This window comes from Bos taurus, chromosome 22 (assembly GCF_002263795.3).
Source record: "Bos taurus isolate L1 Dominette 01449 registration number 42190680 breed Hereford chromosome 22, ARS-UCD2.0, whole genome shotgun sequence".
Classification (NCBI taxonomy): Eukaryota; Metazoa; Chordata; class Mammalia; order Artiodactyla; family Bovidae; genus Bos; species Bos taurus.
Genome location: NC_037349.1, coordinates 39,323,437 through 39,346,158, shown reverse-complemented (window position 1 = coordinate 39,346,158; position 22,722 = coordinate 39,323,437). Strand labels below are relative to the sequence as shown.

The following is a 22,722-nucleotide window of genomic DNA, read 5'->3' as shown; positions in this document are numbered from 1 at the left end:
TTTGTATGTGACTGCCCAGTTTTCCCAACACCATTTGTTGAAAAGTCTATCCTCTCTCCATCATATGTTCTTTGCTCCTTGTAAATTAATTGCCCATATGTGTATGGATTTATTTCTGGGTGCTTACAATGCCATCTTCATGCAGTAATGTGGTGAATGAATAACTCTTCTGGGCGTTCACCCTATGTCAACTATTGTGATCCCACAACAAACTTGTGAAGTTGCTGTTGTATTATTCCACTTTTAAGAATAGGAATGGAAGCACCCAGAATTGCAGTAACTTTGTCAAAACTGGATAGTGGCAGATCTAGGACTGAAATCCAGACCCAAGTGGCTCCAGAGTCCAACTCCATTTATGACCCCATGCTCAGAATTTTACTTCCTGTTTCAGGAGGGCATAGACCCCCAAATCTGTGAGTAGCTGTTGCTATGGACTTTGGAATCCAGGTTAAAGATTCTGAATTTGAAACCTATATCTTCTACTTCCTCCATCATTCTGCTTTGACTTCATCAAAATCCATGTTAGCAGTTGAACAGCCAGAGGGCCTTATTCTATCAAGTCCACTCCTAGGTAACTTACCTGCCGCCTCATCCTCTTCCTAGCCCATCTTTCTCCAGTCTTTAGCTGTTGCTTGCTACCTTCTTTGTTGCTTGCTACCTTCTTAAATGTCGCCTTACCCAGATTCACTTTTTTGTGCTATTGTTTTAAAACTTAAATTAAAATGTATTTGTTTATTATTATCATAGTTTCATTTACCTATCATGCTATACTACTGTTTTTCAGTTGACTCCCTTCATTTTAATTAAAATGAATTGATTTTAAAACAAAACATTTTATCAACACCTTAATGCAAAAACCCGTACTATTTGACATGTGATAGACGTATGTAAAAAATTATGCCTATAAGCTGTGAAAGTAAATCAAAGGTACCAGTGTTATTACGTTCTAGCTTAAATACTTCTGGGAAAAGGGGGAAATGAATGAGTATCATTTGAAGTGTGGAGTGCATATTAGACATCAAATTAAGATTATGTTTTCCATAGATAAGCCCAAAAGGATAAAAATAATGGAAATATGTTTTTTACTCGATGTTATAGTAAATTCAAAGCAGCTACTCAACACTTAACATCTCAAGTATTTGGGCCACATCTACCTTTGCTGTTTGTTGTTTCTGCTCAAGGACACAGTTTTGTTTTGTGGGAAAAACAATACTGCTTTAGAGTGGAACTCTGAAAGTGAAAGTACAGGTGTGGTCACCCCTCTGCGCTGTGCTTCTTTTGACAATAACCCACATTGACCGTGCACTTGCTGAATTGCTGGCACTGTTCAGCGCTTTCTGTGTGTGATTTCCTTCAAACATCAAAACAGCCTCACCAGGTAGGCACTGTTAATGCCATTTGAGTAATGATGGAAACAGAGACACAGAGAAGTCAGATAACTTGCCCAAGGTCACCCAGCTTTTAAGTGGCAGAACAAGATCCTCACCCAGGTCTGTCCGTCTTCTGAGCTCGAGGCTCTTACCACATTCTGTGCTCTGCAGCAACTACCTCTGGTACATTTTGTTCTGAAGCAGAGCTGTGTTATCTGTGGTCGGCAGAAACTTGTTGCATGGTAGCTGGGCAAGTTCTCTCTTCCCAGTGTTCCGTGTAAACAAAAATGTAAGCCGTAAGCTGCTTTCAGAAGGTTGGGGCAGTACGTGCTTGTAGCATGCTGTGTTCTCTAGTGAGAGATACTGTAAAATGAAAAATGAGATTAGTGTTTCAGGTTGTACGGTTGCCTAATTATGCTTTTAATTATTCATGTAAAACAAGTAAAATGACCCCTGACAGAGACATAAATGATTTAGGTAAAATCAAATATTTATAAGATGCTGCTGAGTCCCTGGATGTATTGTAACAGATGCACTCCAAATGCTTTGCCTCCGTCCTTTGGATGCAAAATGGTAAGTATAGAATCTGTAACCGGCTGAGAGTCATCAACAGTGTTTAGGACACTACTGAGCGAATTCATAGGTATTTTGGCTTTGGCACGCAGGTTCAAAATAATAGTTAGTCTTCTAAAAATATTATATCCTAGAGATCACCCACTCCAGCGTTCTTGCCTGGAGAATCCCAGGGACGGGGGAGCCTGGTGGGCTGCCATCTATGGGGTTGCATAGAGTTGGATATGACTGAAGTGACTTAGCAGCAGCAGCAACAGAGATCACCAAATGACAACCCCCTCCTGCTTGTTCTTACTTTTTTTTAGTGGTTGGGAAAATTTAAAAAAAGAAAAAAGGAGAAAAATATTCCATAACCTGTGAAAATTATATCCAAATTGTAGTATGGATAAGTTTTTATTGGAACAAAGCCTCACCTGAGCATTTACTTACTGTGTTTCACTGCTTCTGCGTTATGAACACTGTTAAGTAGTTGAAAAGGAGCCATAGGACCCACCAGTCCTTCAGTATGTCTTATCTTAACCTTTTACAGAAGAAGTTCGCCAACCCTTCTTCTAAACCATGCTAGCAGAAATAAAGGTGGAACAAAGCTGTAGCATATTCAATCAGCCTAAGAAACACTTTTATTTCATCTTATCCTTTAATCTCCATTCTACTAATTGAATATTTTTCAGAAGTTGGAGGAAAACTGCCTTTTGAATGCAGTAAAAAGGGATTTACACAAACAGGTTTCCTTCACTTCCTTTTAGTGCTCCCTTAATATAGAGAAGTGCTGAAACTAATTATACTTGTTTTAGAAATGGGTCATTAGTTTAGTCTCTATCTTTTATGGAGACCTAATTTTCATGCAGGATTTCTCTCTAAGACTCGAACTGGGATCTCTTTAGGAAGAGCAGATGATGAGGATATGAAAGGTTTTCCCTGCCTTAAAAAAGCTTAGCTTTTGATCACAAACCATTTAATATATTGATTGGAACTTAATGTGTATTTAGCAGCCAATAAGTATTTGAATGAATGAATTCAGTTCAAACAACAAGGAGGGGGAAATATATGACTTACAAAATAAAATCTTTTTATCCACTTGGGTATTACATTCCTTTTGGAAAAATAATTTTTCTGCTAGTATAAGTCCATGTTTTTGGTTCTTGATTTTTCTTTTCCAGGTTTTAAGGAAGAGAGATGTGGTTTTGAAATTTAGGATTTGAATTGATTGACCTTTTTTCAGATGGGCTAAGCAAAAGTTTCCTAGAATTAAAAGAAATAGTAAAGTAAATCTACTAAAACGCAGTTATTTGAGTGACTTACTGAGAATTTTGACTGCACTTTCCTGTACACCGTATCAAGTATGAACACATTCCCCAACCCTGGCTGTCTTCCCTTTATTGTTGCCTCAATATTGGTTTCTTGTAGTCACTAAGTCATGTCCAACTCTTTATAACGCAATAGACTGTAGGCTGCCAGGCTTCTCTGTCCATGGGACTTCCCAGGCAAGGATGCTGGAGTGGGTTGCCATTTCCTCATCCAGGGGATCTTCCCGACCCAGGGATTGAACCTGGATCTCCTGCGTCGGCAGACAGATTTTTTACCACTGAAAAGCCCGCCTTAGTATTTGTAGACCCTGCAAGTATTATTACTTGATACGTTGCCTAAGTTTTCTGATTGAAGAAACATGTCTTTTGCATCCAGCCTATGTGTATTTCCATCTCATTCCAGAGTGAATCTTGGGGTGGCACCAGGCGAAAGAAGTGAAAGTGTGAGTCACTCAGCTGTGTCTGACTGCGATCCCATGGTCTGTAGCCTGCCAGGCTCCTCTGTCCGTGGGATTCTCCTGGCAGGAATACTGCAGTGGTTTGCCATTTCCTTCTCTAGGGGATCTTTCCAACCCAGGGATCGAACCCAGGTCTCCTGCACTGCAGGCAGATTGCTTACCAGCTGAGCCACTAGGGAAGCCCTAGGAATCAGTGTTTTAAGAAAGAGAAATAATTTTGATCATCAAGCAGATTTAGGAGACCTGAATCAAAGCAGCGTATTCTGTTATTGTCTGTGATGTGTGCTTGTGTTTTCTTTTCCAACTATGAAATGGATAAATTCTGAGACCATTCCCTGGGAATTTTCAGAAGTTAGAGTCAACTGACTCTCGAGAGCATTCTTCACCTAGAATGTGCTAATGTGTGCAAACTGATGTTTGGGGTTTGCGTTTTAACAGGTACATGAGGAAATAATTCACGTCGTATAACCATGAGCTTTTTTAATGTAGCAAAAGATATCTTTTCAGTTTGGTTTGGAAACTCATTGTTCACCCCCGCACCCTATTTTTCACAGTTGCCATCCTGCTGAAAGACGACTATTTTGTCAGCGGCGCTGGCCTGCCTGGCAGATTCAAAGCTGAGAAGGTGGAGTTTCACTGGGGCCACAGCAATGGCTCTGCCGGCTCTGAACACAGTGTCAACGGCAGGCGGTTTCCCGTGGAGGTGAGTGCAACCTGAGGCTTCAGGGACAGCTGGGTCCTGGGCCTTGGCGGTAACGGAGTGCTTTGTCTTTATCCCCCAGACATTTTGCGTGTAAAACTTGTACCATTCTTTCCTTTGTGTCTGGAAATCCTACATATACAGCATGACAGAGGATAGCTGTTCTCCAGTTTCTCATCTTCGTTTAATGGGCACAGCATATAGAAGTCACAAACATTGTGGTCTGAGTCGACTTAAACCCTTGGTGGATGATTTCAAACCCTTGGTTTTATTTGACCCGATTTCTTCTCTCTGTCCGTTTCTGAAACCCTGCTTTCTAAAAGTGAAATTCTGTCTTCGTTTTGACCTTTTACAAAAGTGAAGGTGTACTTGATTTGTGAATGGGAGTCTCAGAACCATCTCTCAACAGGGAAGATGCTTGAAAGGTTTGTGTGCTGCTGAAGAAGATGCTGTGGCCACTGGTCATATGACTCACTGTTACCTTTTGGGATCAATGGTGTCATTTTGCCTCTATGTCTATTTTCTCAGAGATCCATGCAGACGAAAGGGTGGGTGCGGTAGGTCATGTGTATCCTTTGGGTGAGAGAAGGAAGGAGCAGTTCTCCAAGCTCTTGTTTTAATCTTGGTGGGGACACGGATCTGCTCCATTGCTAGCCTCATTTTTTTATATCTTTAATCACAGTCAGGATGTAAATATTCTTTCCTTGGGACAAGCGTATTTGTTGATTATTTGGATGCCCACATGGTAAGCTTTACAAATTTGTGAAAGAAGTAGGTAGGCTTGTACCCAAGCCTGTGACTGAACTCAAAACATGAAATGTCAAAACTCTCTTAGGGTTTTATGACTTCAGTAAGTCATGACCTACTTGGGTCATCTGATGAATACTTTCAGTCCTTCTCCATAGAGAAAAAATATAAATGTGTACACACACATATTTGCTCGTAATCTGTAGGGTTTTGTCACTCACCCTCACTCCTCAAACCCATTCATGGGCCTTTTAGGTAACTTTGAAGCTTAGGTGAAAAATCTCTACAAGAGGTGGAAATGAATAGTATTTCTTTGCTTATACATGTTGATATTCACATACTGATTTGTCTCTTATCCATGATTGCTGGAGAAACCAGAGATCACCATTCTGAGAAAGTGCTGCATATTTTTGTTGTTGTTGTTGAGCTGATGAATTCACGGTATTAAAAATTCTTTCTGCATTAGCATTCCTCTATCATGGGACTTCCTGTCCTAGTCACATTAATGTTATGCCTTATGAGTAGGGTTTCTACTTAATGGGCTCTCTTTCTCCTTTTATGTTGAATGAATCATTTCTTAGAAATCTTAGCTTGATTTGTACTTGGAAAACTTGATTCCTAGAAGCCAAGTTGCATCAGGTTTTGAAGTTCGGGGTTTCTCGTTTGTTCCTGTCGGCCAGTTCGCATTGGCAGTGCAGCTGAAGGGAAAGTTTCTGTCCAGCCAGGTTTGCGCTAAAGCTTCTTTATCTTTGAATCAGGCTGCCATTTGTCTAGTTAATGTTGATCTGGACAAAAGACATGTACTTAAAAGTTTGGGAAACTTAATTTGGCAGCTGGCTTGGAAAAGACAAACTCTGAAAGAAAAAACTGGAAACTGCCTGCCTCATGCTGAAATCACATTTCCTAGTGCCTGTCTCCTCCTCCTGTTTGATTCTGGAAAGATGAATAGAATAGATACATATTCTCTTGAAAATCTATTGCTTTAAATGAATTTTTTTAACTCAAAAAGGTCCATGAAATTTAGAAACTAATTAGAAATGGCACCTACAATGCCCAGACTTACTTTTGGACCAAGCTCTTTGAATTTATTTCTTCTCAGTAATGTCAGATGGTAAGCTGCCTATATTAATTGGGTGCTTCATTGAAACCCATCTGGTTCCTAACTTGTTTTTCTTTTTAATGTGATAAATATGTTAAATTACTTAGTGGTTGTAGTTGGAGGAACTTGAATTTCAGAGATCAAAGGTAACGGGATCAAATTTAGTTGTAAAATATGCACAGAAATGTTGCTCATTTTTGCACAAGAGTTAAATTGCTTTGAGCTCTTGATTAACACCAGCTCTTCCTGAGATTTTTACCCTGTTAGAACATCTCAGACTTGGTTTATATGTTCCCACATAACTACACTGCTTTTCAAGATGTTAAAATGAAAGGGAGAAAATCATAATGTACCACATGGTAATTTATCAGCATTGGGGATATTATTGGTCTTTTATAGAGAGCCAGAGAAGGAAGAGCCATTGTGGATGATTGGGCTGGGATTGGTCAAATACAGCATTGATTCTCCACTGGAGATATCATCCTACCCTTCAGAGGACATTAGGCATCTTCTGGGGACACTTGGGGTTGTCGCCGTTGTGGGCAGTGGTGTGCTACCAGCATCTAGTGGGCAGAGGCCAGGGATGATGCTACACATCCCAATTCATAGGACAGCCCACTGTCACTATTGGGAGACTCGGGAAGAGAAAGCTGTGTGTGTAGTGGATCCAGCCTTCCTTTACTTGTGTGGCATCATTTTAAGTAGATTTGACTAAAAAAGCCTCATGGCAGAGTTGTTCCGTCCTCCTGCGGTTTTTAGAGAAGAAATTGCCTCTCTTGCCTCCTGGGTCAGAGTTTTGCCAGTCCTGGTTCCTTTAGATTCCATTTGGGATGAAGTCATGACCTTGAGTGTTTCCTATTTCTTCAGTTGCCTCGGCCCCAGCGCTGCAGATTGGATTTCAAGTTTATGCCCCATGAGATTCTGGATCTGCTCCCTGAGGGTAAACTGCTACAAACCCAACCTGGGATGTTTTGCTGCTTCCCAGGAATTCTTTGAGGTCATCTGCAACAACTTTGTACACATTCAGAAATTAAACCTCTCCATGTTTTCCTGGCTGAAATCCTGGACTCAGCCTTGTTGTTCCTGCAGTTAAAAACATCCAGCCTAACAGAAGAAATAAATGTCCTTGTTAAAACAAAACAAAAGCCTTTCAATAGTGGCATTCTTTACAGCTCTGTTAAAATTAGAAAAGAAAGTCGAAATCAGATGACGAGGCTAGGAGACGGGACCCACTTTGGGTCCTCAGATGCACTTACCTCCTAGTATTCAGTTTTATCTCTTGTCTAGAAGCAGATTTGTCTGGAGTGCCTTCTGTCATGTGGATGCTGGGTTACAATGATGAGGCAGAGAGCCTTTTCATCGAGATAATTATACTCGAGTCACGACACAGATATTGACCAAACACTCACATATACGGGTTTGTAATATTGGTTGTGAAACCGTCTCTGAAGGAGAAGGGCATTTTGTCGTGAGATGGAAGACATCGGTGGAGACAGGTATTTATTAAGAGGGAAGAGATTAATTGGAGCCTGCCCAAAGAACACAGGTGTGCAAAGGCCCTGAGACAGGTGATATTTAATTACTTACAGGTACCTTTAAGCAATTAAGAGAGATCAGTTGGGGTTTTGATAGGATAATACCCTCCCCCAAACAATGTTCACTCACTAATTTCTGAAACCTGTGAACTTATTTGTTACTTTGTCCAGCAAATGGGACTTTGCAGATGTGATTAAGCATCCTTAAAGTCAGAAGGTTTAAAATATTCCTATGATTAGAATAGGGGTTCTGTTTGAGTTTTTCCATGGTACTCCACTTTGTTTTATCTGTTCAATCAGTTATCTGTGATGGTTGTGTCCTGAATATCCTCACTACTCCATACTCATTCCCTGTTTTAAATAAAGGTTCATGTAGCACTAATAGGAATTGAATCATGCCGTGTTTTCGCTAATAACTGAAGTTGGAGTTAATGCAAAGAGAAACCTCCAGATGAAACCCTCTGAGAGCTCCATTAAGGTGGAGGTTCACTGCATGCTTATTTTCTGAGGTAATTAAAATCTTGTTTATTACAATAAGCGATCGTGGGAGTTGTTGATTCAGACTTATCGGTGCTTTATGAGTTGAAGTCTTCAATAAGCTTAAATGATCCAAATTGATTGTGTGTGCCCTTTCCAGTGAAACTCACAGCTGGTTCACTTCAGTTCAGTTTAGAGCATCTTAGCAAGTGAGTAGAAGCAAAGACATTTTTCCTAATACATACCGTGCACACACTACCATATGGTGCAGGTCTGCAGGGCCTTAGCTGAAACCCTTGAGGCCAGATGTTTTAGAATTCAGTATCTTTTTTAGAAAGGCATGATGGTGCATATGTCATATATATTTACAGAAGACACATAGTGGGGTCTAGGACTATACCCCTTGAATGCATTTATATTTCTGCAGCATGCAGATGAATATTCACACAAGTAGGAAATATCAATATTCTAAGTAGCTTCATGTCTCTCCACCTCTGATTTTACTACTGAATTAGTTTTGCACCAGAGTTATAAAGATCAATAATAACAACTTTGATCTCAGAAGCTTTTGAGGTTTCGTAGTCACTGATAAAGGATTTATCAGACATTTTAAAAATTGATCCACAGTGTGGCCCTGGTTTATGTTCCAAAGAGTGTAGGTTATTTCCACCCATGACACAAGCACACACTAAATTCTTTGTCTCCCTGATGGGCTGTGTACGTCTGGGTACCCTTCTCGTCCTGCTCCCTGCTCTGCTTGGCCGTAATACCATACAACATTCTTAGTCAAAGTTAGGTTTTGTCCAGGGGGCAAGAAGGTGCTAGTGTTAGCCTGACCTCAATGTGTGATTCAGTCCCATTTTAACGTTCTGTTTGAGGCTGCATTCTCCGTATCCACGTCTGTGGATATGTTACCTGGACCTACTCTGTATTCATTCTTGTCTGTTCAACATCTTCCTTTGTGCTTAGAGTCAGCCTGATGATTTTCCTTTCATTTCGTGAAATGAATCTTGTTTTTCCAGTGCTTCTGTCCTGTTCTGGTTGGATAGTTGACTTGCCTTAAACCCCTAGGTTATGTCCAGTAGCTTACATCTGCCTTCCTTCTCCCAGGTAAGATGCTAAAAACAACCTAAAGTGATTACAAGAAAAACAGTGACATAATGTACAAGTAAAAATGAATCCTAGTTAAGATTTTGGAGACATTGGGACCCAGATTCTCGAGTTCTAACACTACACTTCAGCCGGGGCACTTAGCATCCCAGAAGCTCAGCCGTGCCATCTGTAAGATGGGTGTGATAAGAGTGCACTCATGCTCTTGTGACACACACAGAGGCATCACACTCTGTCACCGACTCTCCACTCATACAAGCATGGCAGCTACAGCATAACTCAGATGTGGACCAGTCCGGCTGGGGTTTGAACTGCCACGTGGAGTCCTAGCTACAAGCATGAGAAGAGATTAAGTGGGCTGAAGGCAATTTGCCCATTACTCTTGTATGAATTTCTTTTTTTTTCAGCTGGAAATAAAGGTTGACATATGAAATGCCTTCTTGAAGACTTACTGTATGCAATGGCATTCCAAAGATTATTAGAAGTCCTCCATTGAGGAAATGTGTTTGAAAAGTGAAAGTGAAGTCGCTCAGTCGTGTCCAACTCTTTTCAACCCCATGGACTGTAGCCTACCAGGCTCCCCTGTCCATGGAGTTTTCTAGGCAAGAGTACTGGTGTCGACTGCCATTTCCTTCTCCAGGGGATCTTCCTGACCCAGGGATCGAACACAGGTCTCCCACATTGCAGGCAGACACTTTACTGCCTGAGCCCCCAGGGAAGTGGAAATGTGTTTACCTTTGTTTAAATTGGTATTTTTCTGAACTTACATAACTGCTGTCTCCCTCCTTTGTCAGTGTAAGTTAGGCATATCACTCTTGCGGAAATGAAGTTCATAACTTTCTCCTCTCCTCCCTCAGTCCATATTCCTTGTAAGAAGTTGAGTCCTCTTCAAATAAATGTTTTCAGAGGACAGACAGGATGATTTGGATTTCTGTCATGTCGAAAACTATAAAACCAGCAAGGCTTGTTCACAGAACAGTTGTTTAGTGTCTTTATAAACTCGATGCTATCTTGCTTTGTCATTACAGGAAACTGTCATTAAAGGGAGATTGAGAAATTTTCTACTAAAAATAATTTTTGCAGTACCACCCTTTTTCTTTGGCCTTGGCTTGTTCTTAACGTAAATTCCTGCAGTTGTTACAGGTTCTTGGAAAAGGTGCTTTGTATGCAGAGCTTCTTCAGTCGGTGGAACTCAGGACAGGACCTGGTTTCCTTGTCTTGCCCCATCCTGGAACATAAAAAGTGTTACAGAAATTGTTACCTGGTTGTCTAGTGTTGGCTCTTCGGCGATGTGTCCTGTTTTTCTTTAGTGGCTTCCATCACATGGCAAGGGAATTGGTTGGACTTCAAGTAATGACTTTATTGAAATAAGGATTCCATGAAATATTTAATTTCCATCTGGCTGATTTTTTTTTTTTTGGTAATGCATATGTCCCGTGTTAATTGGGTTTCTTTCCCTGATGGCTCTGCAGTAAAGAATCTGCCAGCCAATGCAGAAGATACAGGTTCGATCCCTTGTTGGGAAGATCTCCTGGAGAAAGAAATGGCGGTATTCTTGTCTGGGAAATCCACGGACGGAAGAGCCTGGCAGGCTAGTCCGTGGTGTCGCAGAAGAGTCAGACATGACCGAGTGTGCACACATGCACACCTGTGTTAAGAAGAACATTTGAGGAGGCCCTAGGACTTCATGCTTATCTCCAAGGACAGGGGAGCCTGGCGGTTGCAGTCCATGGGGTTGCAAAGAGTCGGACACGACTGAGCGACTAAGCACACACAGTACCTAAAGTATGCTCCATGGAGAAGCTCCGGCGTGGCTGTACAGAGCCGGAGAGTGGGTTTTGTGAGACGGAAGCAGTCTCGGTCCCCTATGTGAAGATGTCCGTGGTGTCCAACAGTCCTCACCACGCACTGTCATCCTGTGATCTGAACTTGACTCAGGACTGCTTGATGCTGTGTCCCTGTCACGTGGGGTCTGGCAACTGGTTGCATTGCACTGAAAAGCTCAGACAAGCAGAGGATACTCTCTGAAAAGCAGCTTGGTTAAATTGGAAACATTCTCAATATAGAAATGTGAAGACTTCGTGATGGGGGTGGGGGAGGGTGGCTTGGACAACCAAAGAAAAAGACTTAGGGAGGCCATGATGGTGTCAGAGGTGGGGCTGCTGTTACCGACTCAGGTCCTTGGACTCGTGATTCAGTAGAAAGTGATAAGGCCACGGGTGGAATTCAAGCATCGCTTCACTGGAAATAGTGCTGAGGGAACCCGAGGAGGTTGGGCGGGTTCCTTAAAAGGGGTGAGGGTGAGGGCAGATTGGTGGGTCAGGCTGGAGGGTTGGCTTTGGTGGCCTGCCTCGCCCTGGCTGCTGCTGCGCACGGGGACCACACCTTGCTTTTGCTCTTGCATCTCAGCAACGGCAGTTTGGTTTTGGCCCTTTGGTATCTTACTGTTAATAATTGTTACAACTGGGCCTGCTGCATTCATGCAGTTATTTTTATTTATTTTTTTAATTTATATTTTTGAATTTTTTTATTTCTGGCTGCACTGGATCTTCATTGCTGCATGTGGGCTATCCCTGACTGTGGTGAGCAGGGGCTCCTGCTGTGGTGCATGGGCTTCTCATTGCTGTGACTTCGCTTATTGCAGAGCTCGGGCTCTAGACCTTGTGGGCTCAGTGGTCGCTGCACACAGGGTTCCTTGCTTTCTAGCATGTGGGGTTGTCCCAGACCAGGGATCAAATCCCTGTCTCCTGCATTGACAGGTGGATTCTTAACCACTGGAAGTCCCTGGTTATTTTTAGACTCTTAGTTTCTTTGTATTTTGTTGCTTGAGGAGACATTTATCCAGGTGTAAGCACTGCAGCTCAGGGTCCCAGGTTCCGACCTGTCTCACTGGTAGTTATGATTGTGTAACAGCGATACTACAGACACCATTTAATAAGTGTTACTTGTGTCTAGAATGTTTCAGATGTTTAATTTTCTTATGTGCCTTTTGAAGGCGGTGCTCTCATGATAACCATGTAACATGGCACAGCTGACCTTCTGGGACCCTAAATGGCTTAGCTGAGGTTTACTGTTAGTACTCCAGAATCTTGGTTCCAATAATGACCATTCATTTTATTTGATAAGTTATTTCACTGTTTTTCTTATCATCACTGTAGGTTGTTTTTAGTGTCAGCAGTAGAAATAGTTTTGTTGACATCATAACCACTGTTTATTGTATAACAGGAGAAAAAAAATCAGAGAACTTAAAATGTCCAAAGATGATTGAACCAGCAGTAAAACATACAGTAAAAAAAAAAAAAAAAAAAAGAGGAGAAGTGAACAGAAAATGCCATCAGCTCCTTGCCTGGAGATATCTGTAGCAAGCACTACATGTTTTATCCGGCTTGACCACTTTAGTCTATTCTCTATTGTGTAGAGAGCGACACTGATAGTATAATATCAGCCATACGTTGTAATTTAAAATTTGGGGTAGCCACTTTAAAAGAGTTAAGAAGAAGTGTTTTAATTTGATTTTAATAATTCATTTTATTTCCTATAATTTATATAATAATTATCACTGTTACAATTTTAATTATCTATTATTTTCACCAAGTTATTTAAAAATTTGGGGCTTCCTGGGCAACACTAGTGGTAAAGAATCCACCTGCCAATACAGGAGATGCAGGTTCAATCCCTGGGTCTGGAAGATCCCTTGAAAAAGGGATAGGGCTACCCACTCCAGTATTCTTGCCCGGAGAATTCTGTTGACCAGGGAGCCTGGTGGGCTACAGTCCATGGGGCTGCAATGAGTAAAATTTTACTATTTCAACGTGTTGTTTTGCAGTTGCTCAGTAGTGTCCGATTCTTTGTGACCCCATGGACTGTAGCACAGCAGGCTTCTCCTTCACCATCTCCTGGAGCTTGCTCAAACTCATGTCCATTGAGTTGGTGATACCATCCAACCATCTCATCCTCTGTTGTCTCCTTTTCCTCCTACCTTCAGTCTTTCCCAGCATCAGGGTCTTTTCCAATAAATCAGCTCTTTTCCTCAGGTGGCCAAAGTATTGGAGCTTTAGCATCAGTTCTTCAAATGAATATTCAGGGTTGATCTCCTTTAGGATTGACTGGTTTGATCTCTTCGCCTGCCAAGGGGCTCTCAAGAGTCTTCTCCAACACCACGGTTAGAAAGAATCAATTCTTTGGCGCTCAGCCTTCTTTATGGTCCAACTCTCACAGCAGAACATGACTACTGGAAAAACCATAGCTTTGACTATACAGACCTTTGTCAGCCAAATGATATCTCTGCTCTTTCATATGCAGTCTAGGTTTGTCATAGCTTTTTCTTCCAAGGAGCAAGCATCTTTTAAGTTCATGGCTGTAGTCACCATCTGCAGTGATTTTGGAGCCCGGGAAAATAAAGTCTGTCACTGTTTCCCTTGCTTCCCCATCTCTTTGCCATAAAGTGATGGGACCGGATGTCGTGATCTTCGTTTTTGACTGTTGAGTTTTAAGCCAGCTTTTTCACTCTCCTCTTTCACTGTCATCAAGAGGCTCTTTAGTTCCTCTTCACTTTCTGCCATAAGGGTGGTGTCTTCTGCGTATCTGAGGTTATTGATATACCTCCCGGCAATCTTGATTCCAGCTTGTGCTTCATCCAGCCTGGCATTTCCCATGATATACTCTGCATAGAAGTTAAATAGGCAGAGTGACAATATACAGTCTTGATGTACTCCTTTCCCAATTTGGAACTAGTTTGTTCCATGTCTGGTTTTAACTGGTGCTTTTTGACCTGCATACAGATTTCTCAGGAGGCAGGTACGGTGGACTGGTATTCCCATCTCTTGAAGAATTTTCCACAGTTTGTTGTGATCCACACAGTCAAAGGCTTTGGTGTAGTCAATGGAGCAGAAGTAGATGCTTCTCTGGAATTCTCTGGCTTTTTCTATTAGCCAGTGATTGTTGGCAATGTGATATTTGGTTCCTCTGCCTTTTCTAAATCCAGTTTGTATATCTGGAAGTTCTTGGTTCACGTACTGTTGAAGCCTAGCTTGGAGGATTTCAACATGTAATGAGGATTAAAAGCTGAGATATTTCACATTCTTTTTTTTTTTTTAATTGATATGTATTTTACATTTAAGAGATCCTGTCAAGTCAGACTGGTTGCATTTCAGAGGCTCAAGATCCACGTACAGCTTGTGGCTACTGTACCTACAATGTGCAAGACTTGAGAGCACCAGACCTCAATAGCAAAATCTAGATAATAAACTGGGGTTTCCCTGGTAGCTCAGCTGGTAAAGAATCCATCCTCCTACAATGCCAGAGATACTAGTTTGATCCCTGGGTTGGGAAGATCCCCTGGAGAAGGGATAGGCTACCCACTCCAGTATTGCTGGGCTTTCCTGGGGGCTCAAATGGTAAAGAATCTGCTTACAATGCGGAAGACCTGGTTTGATCCCTGGGTTAGGAAGATACTCTGGAGAAGGAAACAGCTTCCCACTCCACTATTGTTGCTGGAGAATCCCACGGACAGAGGAGCCTGGTGGGCTATAATCCATGGGGTCGGAGGGTCAGACAGGAATGAAGCAACTTAAAACAGCACACATAGTTAATAAACTAGCCAAAAGAGTAGCAGGGATTCTTTAAGAGGAATCTTTGTGCTGAATTTCTGGTAATTTTTGCACTTCTGCTCTCCCAACAATAAAACAGACTCTGTAGTTCACTTTTGTGTTGGGATCTGAGTTGGTTGTTGAGAAGCCTTCCCCTGGATGTGATATAGGGTTTCTTTTGTTCCTTTATAGACTTTCGGGTCATTTCCCATTGTTTAATTTTACGACCTTCATTCCTGGGGCTGTGAGCACTATTCTTCTCGGAATCCATTTCCAGGCTGAGGAAGTCCAATAAAGCTTGCTGGGGAGACCTTTGTGCCCTGGGGGCAGGGATGGGCCTCAGGCAGCCAGATCGGAGGCATTGTAAGTTCAGCTCAGGCGGGGTTTATGGACATCGGACTCAGAAACACACACCAGCACAGACAGACACCACCATCACTTTTTTTTTTTGATCCTGTCAAAATTTGAGCAGGAAGGTTTCAAGTCATCTTAAATCTAAAGCCTTTATCTAGTTCTTTAGTGTCAGCATCTCTCACAAAGGACAGTCGGAAACATTTATAAGGAATAGAAAGAAGTCAGGATTGAAAGAAAGTCTGTTTCCCCCCTCCCCGTCAAATCCCTGGCATAGAATTGCATTGCATCCCCGTTTAATGAGATGGGAGCAGATCCCTACAGCTTCCTGCTCCAGTTGCATGGCCTGGCACCCTGTTTGTGCAGCAGAGATACCAGTCTGGGTACATTTCCTGTGATGTACTGAGGCCTAGCTGTGCAAAGTCACCAAAACCCCGTTTTAGTTAAAAATGCAAAATTTTATCTCCTGAATGTTTGAGGATGTCTTAGAAGACTGGGCTGTAAAACTCAGGTTAATACATGAAAGATACTTGGGTTAATAGTAAAATATCTTCTAAATCCCAGCCCTTTCTATTCAGATTGAGCTTCGGTTTTTTAATTTCCCTATTAAAACCTTTACTGCTTAGGTTAATAAAGTTCAACATTCATGGAATCTTCTTAATTTATGCCTTGGAGTTGGCCATTCTCTGATCAAGAAAAGCTCAGGGTGAGGGGGAAAAAAACTCATCCTGTGATTTTCTGACATTGCTCATGCTGCCTCTGACTTTAATTTTGCCTGTCTCTATCTCCTTGTCTCTTTCTTTTTTCTTTTCTTGTTTTATGTCACCTTATTTATGTTTATTTTTCTGGCCAATATGGGCTGAAATATCATAACTATACATAGGCAGTGTCCTTGGGAAAATACGTCTTTGGTCTATTTTCTAGATTGTTGTTGTTTCTTCGCTAAGTCGTATCTGACTCTCCGAGACCCCATGGACTGCAGTGCGCCAGGCTTCCTTGTCTTTCACCATCTCCCAGAGTTTTCTCAAACTCATGTGCATTGAGTTGGTGTTGCCATCCAACCACCTCATCCTCTGTCACCCTTTTCCTTCTTGTTAGTGGGTCTAAATGTATAAAGAGTGATCTGTGGTCAGATAGATGTAGGAAATCCTGCTTGATATGTTTTCCTCTTATATTAATAGCTTGAGAGTAAGCTAATTTGGTAATACTTGAAGAATATTTCAATAGAGTAGCCTGCTTAATTTTCATCTGACTTGGAATTTCCAAAGCTTAGGTGACCATGGAATTCCTCTTATTTATGCCTTCTGATAAACTAATGAGGAGGAGAATAAATACTCGGGGACATGCAGCGTCTCATAGTTTCAAGGACAGCTCCTTCTGATGTCTAGCTGCTATCTATACACATGTTTAAATAACTTCCTTTATGTTTCTGAATTATCACCAATGTTTGCTTGTTAAGTTAGCATACAGAGCCTTCTCTACATGGACCAGAAAATGCCCTGGCCTCAGGGAACCTTTATTTTAATAGGTGCTATGGCCCTGAGACAGAAGCCTGCCTCTCCTGCTTGAGCAAGCAAGGGGCAGAGTGATAGGAACAAAGTCAGCAAAATAGTCAAGGTCCTGATGATACGAGCTCTCGTGGACCGTGTGAAGCTCCGTGGCTTTGTCTCCAGGTGAGTAACCAGAGGAGCGACATTATCTGGCTTATATTTGAGAAGGATCTTTGTGGGTGCACTTGAGTGTAGGGAACAGAAGTCAGAAGATGACTGTAGTATTCCGAGAGTATCCTAGGATGTGTGTGCTGTAGATGGCACCAGTGGGAAGAGACTGAATTCCTATTATTTAACGGAAGAGTGTGTTAATCAAGGGAGGTATCATATTGATGTTATCTCAGGAGAAAAAGTTTGTATGTCTTGATTAGGAAAAAAAAGACAATATGAGGAGAGAAAAACTGGATGAGTCACTAGTCTGTAGGATTTTCTTGTATTTCATTTAGCTTTTAAATATACTTTTATATCTTTTTGAATGTTTTATAGTATTCAAATGGTATTTACATAATAGGTGTTATACACAAGTTTTGAGTATATACTATTCAGTTCAGTTCAGTCTCTCAGTCGTGTCTAGCTCTTTGTGATCCCATGGACTGCAGCACGCCAGGCCTCCCTATCCATCGCCAACTGCCGGAGTTTACCCAAACTCAGGTCCAATGAGTCAGTGATGCCATCCAACCATCTCATCCTCTGTCGTCCCCTTCTCCTCCTGCCTTCAATCTTTACCAGCATCAGAGTCTTTTCAAATGAGTCAGCTCTTCACATCAGGTGGCCAAAGTATTGGAGTTTCAGCTTTAGCATCAGTCCTTCCAATGAATATTCAGGACTGATCTCATTAAGAATTGACTGATTTGATCTCCTTGCAGTCCAGGGGACTCTTAAGTGTCTCCTCCAACACCACAGTTCAAAAGCATCAATTCTTTGGCACTCAGTTTTCTTAATAGTCCAACTCTCACATCCATATATGACTACTGGAAAAACCATAACTTTGACTAGATGGACCTTTGTTGGCAAAGTAATGTCCCTGCTTTTTAATATGCTGTCTAGGTTGATTATAACTTTTTTCCCCTTTAATTTCATGGCTGCAGTCACCATCTGCAGTGATTTTGGAGCCCCAAAAATAAAATTTCTCACTGTTTCCACTGTTATCCCATCTATTTGCCATGAAGTGATTGGACCAGATGCCATCATCTTAGTTTTCTGAATGTTGAGTTTTAAGCCAACTTTTTCACTCTCCTCTTTCACTTTCATCAAGAGGCTCTTTAGTTCCTCTTCACTTTCTGCCATAAGGGTGGTGTCACCTGCATATCTGAGGTTATTGATATTTCTCCCGGCAATCTTGATTCCAGCTTGTGCTTCTTCCAGCCCAGTGTTTCTCATGATGTACTCTGCATATAAGTTAAATAAGGGTGACAATATACAGGCTTGACGTACTCCTTTCCCTATTTGAAACCAGTCTGGTTTTCCATATCCAGTTCTAACTGTTGCTTCCTGACATGCATACACATTTCTCAAGAGGCAGGTCAGGTGGTCTGGTATGGCCATTTCTTTCAGAATTTTCCACAGTTTGTTGTGGTCCACACAGTCAAAGGCTTTGACATAGTCAGTAAAGCAGAAGTAGATGTTTTTCTGGAACTCTCTTGCTTTTTTGATGATCCAGCAGATGTTGGCAATTTGATCTCTGGCTCTGCCTTTTCTAAATCCAGCTTGAACATCTGGAAGTTTATGGTTCACGTATTGCTGAAGCCTGGCTTGGAAAATTTTGAGCATTACTTTACTAGCGTTTGAGATGAGTGCCATTTTGCGGTGGTCTGAGCATTCTTTGGCATTGCCTTTCTTTGGTATTGGAATGAAAACTGCCCTTTTCCAGTCCTGTGGCCACTGCTGAGTTTTCCAAATTTTTTGGCGTATTGAGTGTAGCACTTTCGCAACATCATCTTTTAGGATTTGAAATAGCTCCACTGGAATTCCATCACCTCCACTAGCTTAGTTCGTAGTGATGCTTGTAAGTATATTCCTAAGTATATACTATTAGGTATATACTAAGGAAGAACGTAGCATGGAGAAATGATTAAAGATGACAATGATGAAACAAACCCCGTCCTGGAAGGTTCCTTTGAATTAGTAGATGTGGCGTGCTGCAGCAGAACTGGAACATTCTAAGAGTATGTTCAATATTCCCCATTCCCCTTATTATGTACAAATCTGCTCCTTCTATGTGGCAGCAGATCCTTAATCCATCAGTTTATTGTCTTTGCCACTATTTCCACCCAGGTTTCAGCTATCCCCATCTCTGACCATTGCTGTAATTTCTTCTAAGGTCTGTCTTGCCCATCCACCCCTCTCCATAACAATCCACTCCTTAATCAATATCGACAGTTTTAAATCCTTGAATTGCATTATATTTTTTCTTTAAAATCTTCCAGTGGTTTCTGATCCCATGTCGAACAAATCCCCAAATCCTGCCTCACCTTACAGACTCCCACTTCATCTGGCTCCTGCCCTCCTGACTCCTCTGCTTTCACTGGTTGCTTCTCAGTGGAGAATATTCACTCCCTGGTTGTCCCTTTCCCTTGCTCATTCCTTCCCTAATCCTACCCATTACAACTACCATTGCATGCTTACTCCCCTCCCAACTCAGCCACTTTCTTTCCTATTTACCCCGTTTCATTTTCTTCATAATGCCTATCACTTTTTGAAATTGGTTATTGATTTGTTTACTTGTTTATTCACTTACCACCTCCCCTACCCCTGTATGCGGCATGTAAGCTTCTGGAGGAGAGAGGAGTCTGTCTGTCTTGGTCACTGCTTCATCTTTGTGCCCATGGATACGATGCCATAAATGGTTGAGCAGAGTACATATTAAGAAACCAACGTCCTCATTTTGAATCTTCATCTTGTCCTCTCAGTGACTTCAGGGTGAGGAACTCTAATCCCTGAGAATAAAAAGTTATAATTCATTCCTATAAAGGACCTATAAAGAAACAAATCCTACCCTCTCCTCTCAGACTACCTCTTGTATTAAGGATGTGAAAGACCCAAATGAATTAGTTACTCCCCAATAAACACGTTCATTCCGTTGCCTCATGCTGCTAGGCTGAGGGCTAGTCATATAGCTTGGAAAAATGATCTTTTTAAGGTCTGTTCTGCCAGAGTGGAGCTCTTATATTAACAACCATTACATCTACATATCAAGACAGATTGTTCCAATTAGTCAGTGAGGTCCAGGTTTTTGAGAGCTGTTAATATGTACATGAGCAATTACTGTAGCAGAGTTTAAAAGGCGTGCCTTTGGGAATTGTAGATTGAGATTATCAGTTTCATTCATGAACTAAAGCCCTGAGAATTAAGTGTAGCATTTCTCCACCAATTTATTCGCTTGAAGGTTCTCCTATATCCACACACAAGGATTATGAGGTTGCCAGTTCCCCTCCTCTGCCTCACTCTCGCCCGCATCCCAGACCAGTGCCTTCCTCTGTGTTTGTCTAGAACTAGACACTGTGTTGAGCATTAGGAGATTTCATAGTGAACAAGATAAATAAGCCCCTTGACTTCAGGGCACCTGAGAGATCAGCAGAGAGAATCTCAACTGGTATTTACATCAAAATCAAGGCGGCATTTTTTAATTTTCCTAAACCAAGTTCAAGTGGTTTCCACTCATTCCTAATTAATGGTAAGTGAAGGAAAAAAAAATAAACAAAAATGCTTCATTAATTGTCGGTATTTTGACATTGCAGTAAAATGCTGTGTATTCCTCCTGTGGGCACCATGCCTCTCCCCTGGGCTCACATGCTCACATAACTCTGTCTCCTTTGTAGAGTTTACTAGAATCCTGTGATGGAAGCCAGCACTGGATTTGGAGTTTAAAAAAAAAGAAAATGATTTGTAGATCCTGGGGGTGATGCTGCCTCTTTTAAGAAGCCCAGTCTCTCTGAATGATTGTGGATCGCCAGGTTTATCTTAAGGTTTGGTGGCTCAAATTCTTCTGAGTTTAAGTATTGCTGCCTCTTCAAATGCTAATATAAGGGAAGAGCAATATATATATGAGAGTTTTATGTCTTGAACACATGAATGAAACTGAACAGATCCTGCTTCAGAGGTAGCTCAAAAAGAATAAGATGCAAAAGAGGGCCTTCCCTGGTGGTCCAGTCGTTAAGACTCCTCGCTTCCAATGCAGGGGACGTGGCTTTGATTACTGGTCAGGGGACTAAGATCCCACATGCTGCACTGTGCTACCAAAATAAAAGATGCAAAGGAGGTCAACTCTGAGTGAATAAAGGTGGACAAGACTGGATACAGTGGTTCCCGTGGGAGAAGGAAAGTCTGGATACATGAATGGGGGTGTGGATTGGAGAGAAAGTGAAAGTTTCTCAGTCATGTCCGACTCTTTGCGATCCGATGGACTTCTCCAGGCCAGAATACTGGAGTGGGTAGCCTTTCCCTTTTCCAGGGGATCTTCCCAACCCAGGGATCAAACCCAGGTCTCCAGCATTGCAGGCAGATTCTTTACCAGGTGAGCCACCAGGGAAGCCCAAGAATACTGGAGTGGGTAGCCTATCTGTTCTCCAGGGTTATCTTCCTGACCCAGGAATTGAACTAGGGTCTCCTGCATTGCAGGCGGATTCTTTACCAACTGAGCTACCAGGGAAGGATTGGAGAGAGGAGGCCTTCAATCCAGTAGTGATTAGACCTGGCCGACAGTGAGACAGCCGTACCTGGAGAGCAGATGATCTGACTGAACAGTGGGGTGTGCAGAGTGTAAGAGTGAGTCTCGATATTTGTGGACGGAGTCTCACTGAGTCTCACTGGGAGCCCAGAATGGAACCAAGACCAGTAGAAGCTGACCCTACTAAAGAAACTGGTTACAGCTCAGGCACAGCACGCAAGTCAGGAGCAGGTACCTACCATGGCTGCTTCTGTATCAAATAATTCAGGGGGTATTTTTCAACATCTAATTTTCTCAGTCCCTCCAGGGAACTTCTGAGTCAGATGTTGAGAAGTAAAAGCTACCCTCCCAAGTTCTGCCGTCGAAAACGGCACCTGGGATGATAAAGATGGTTAACTTTGCAAAAAGCTCTTCCTGTGTATACTTAGAGTGTTCTTCACAAATTATGTCATTCAGTCATCACTTATTAAAAATATCCTTCCATGAAAACAGCAGTTAATAACAAGTATCTCTATTTTTCTGTAAGAAAAATGAGGTTAGAGAGATCCTGAGACACATCTCAGTACAGGCTGAAGTTGTCTTGGTAAAAATCATCTACGAAGGCTAATAGTCTGAGCTTAAATGCCGTTTTCTACTGATCACAGAATGATCCCTGTTAACATTTTGATCTGTTTCTTTCCAATATTTGGCAGGAGGGTGAGAAAAGATATAACTCTGGTCAGTATGAAAGTGAATACAATCATCACCTGCTTTATTACTTCACATACTATGTACATTTTCCAAGTTTTGAAATATTTTTCACTCCTTCAAAAATTTTAATTTTCTTGTCACTGTTGCTGTCTACCAATTATTCATAATTAATACATTTTACTTTAAGATCTGGGGGGAAAAAATAGGGAGAACAATGAATCTAATTTAATGTCATTTCTGAGACCTTTTTTTCCTAAGCAGAACCAAGTACAAAGGCGGCATATTGAAAACATAAGAAATATTTTTTTCTTAATATGCAAATAGTTTTGTAGTTTTTTGATTTTCAAAGTAATATATGTTCATTATAAAGTAACTCAAGCAATAGACTAGTTAAGAAGAAAGGATGTGTATTTCTGGCAAACATGTAGCACTCTTTAGAAATGCCAACATGATGTGCATAGTTTTATAGGCTCGTTTCCCTTTTTAGATGAAAGAAGTCAC

General features: G+C 41.6%; 1 protein-coding gene across 4 annotated transcripts in view; it reads left to right on the top strand.

The window, feature by feature from the left end:
• The window catches only part of PTPRG (protein tyrosine phosphatase receptor type G), a 774,504-nt gene that overhangs the window by 453,079 nt on the left and 298,703 nt on the right, over nt 1-22,722 (top strand). For all 4 annotated transcript variants that reach the window (XM_024982945.2, XM_024982946.2, XM_024982944.2 and 1 more), the window contains 1 exon segment: nt 4,263-4,411. In XM_024982945.2, coding sequence (XP_024838713.1) covers nt 4,263-4,411 — 149 coding nt within the window.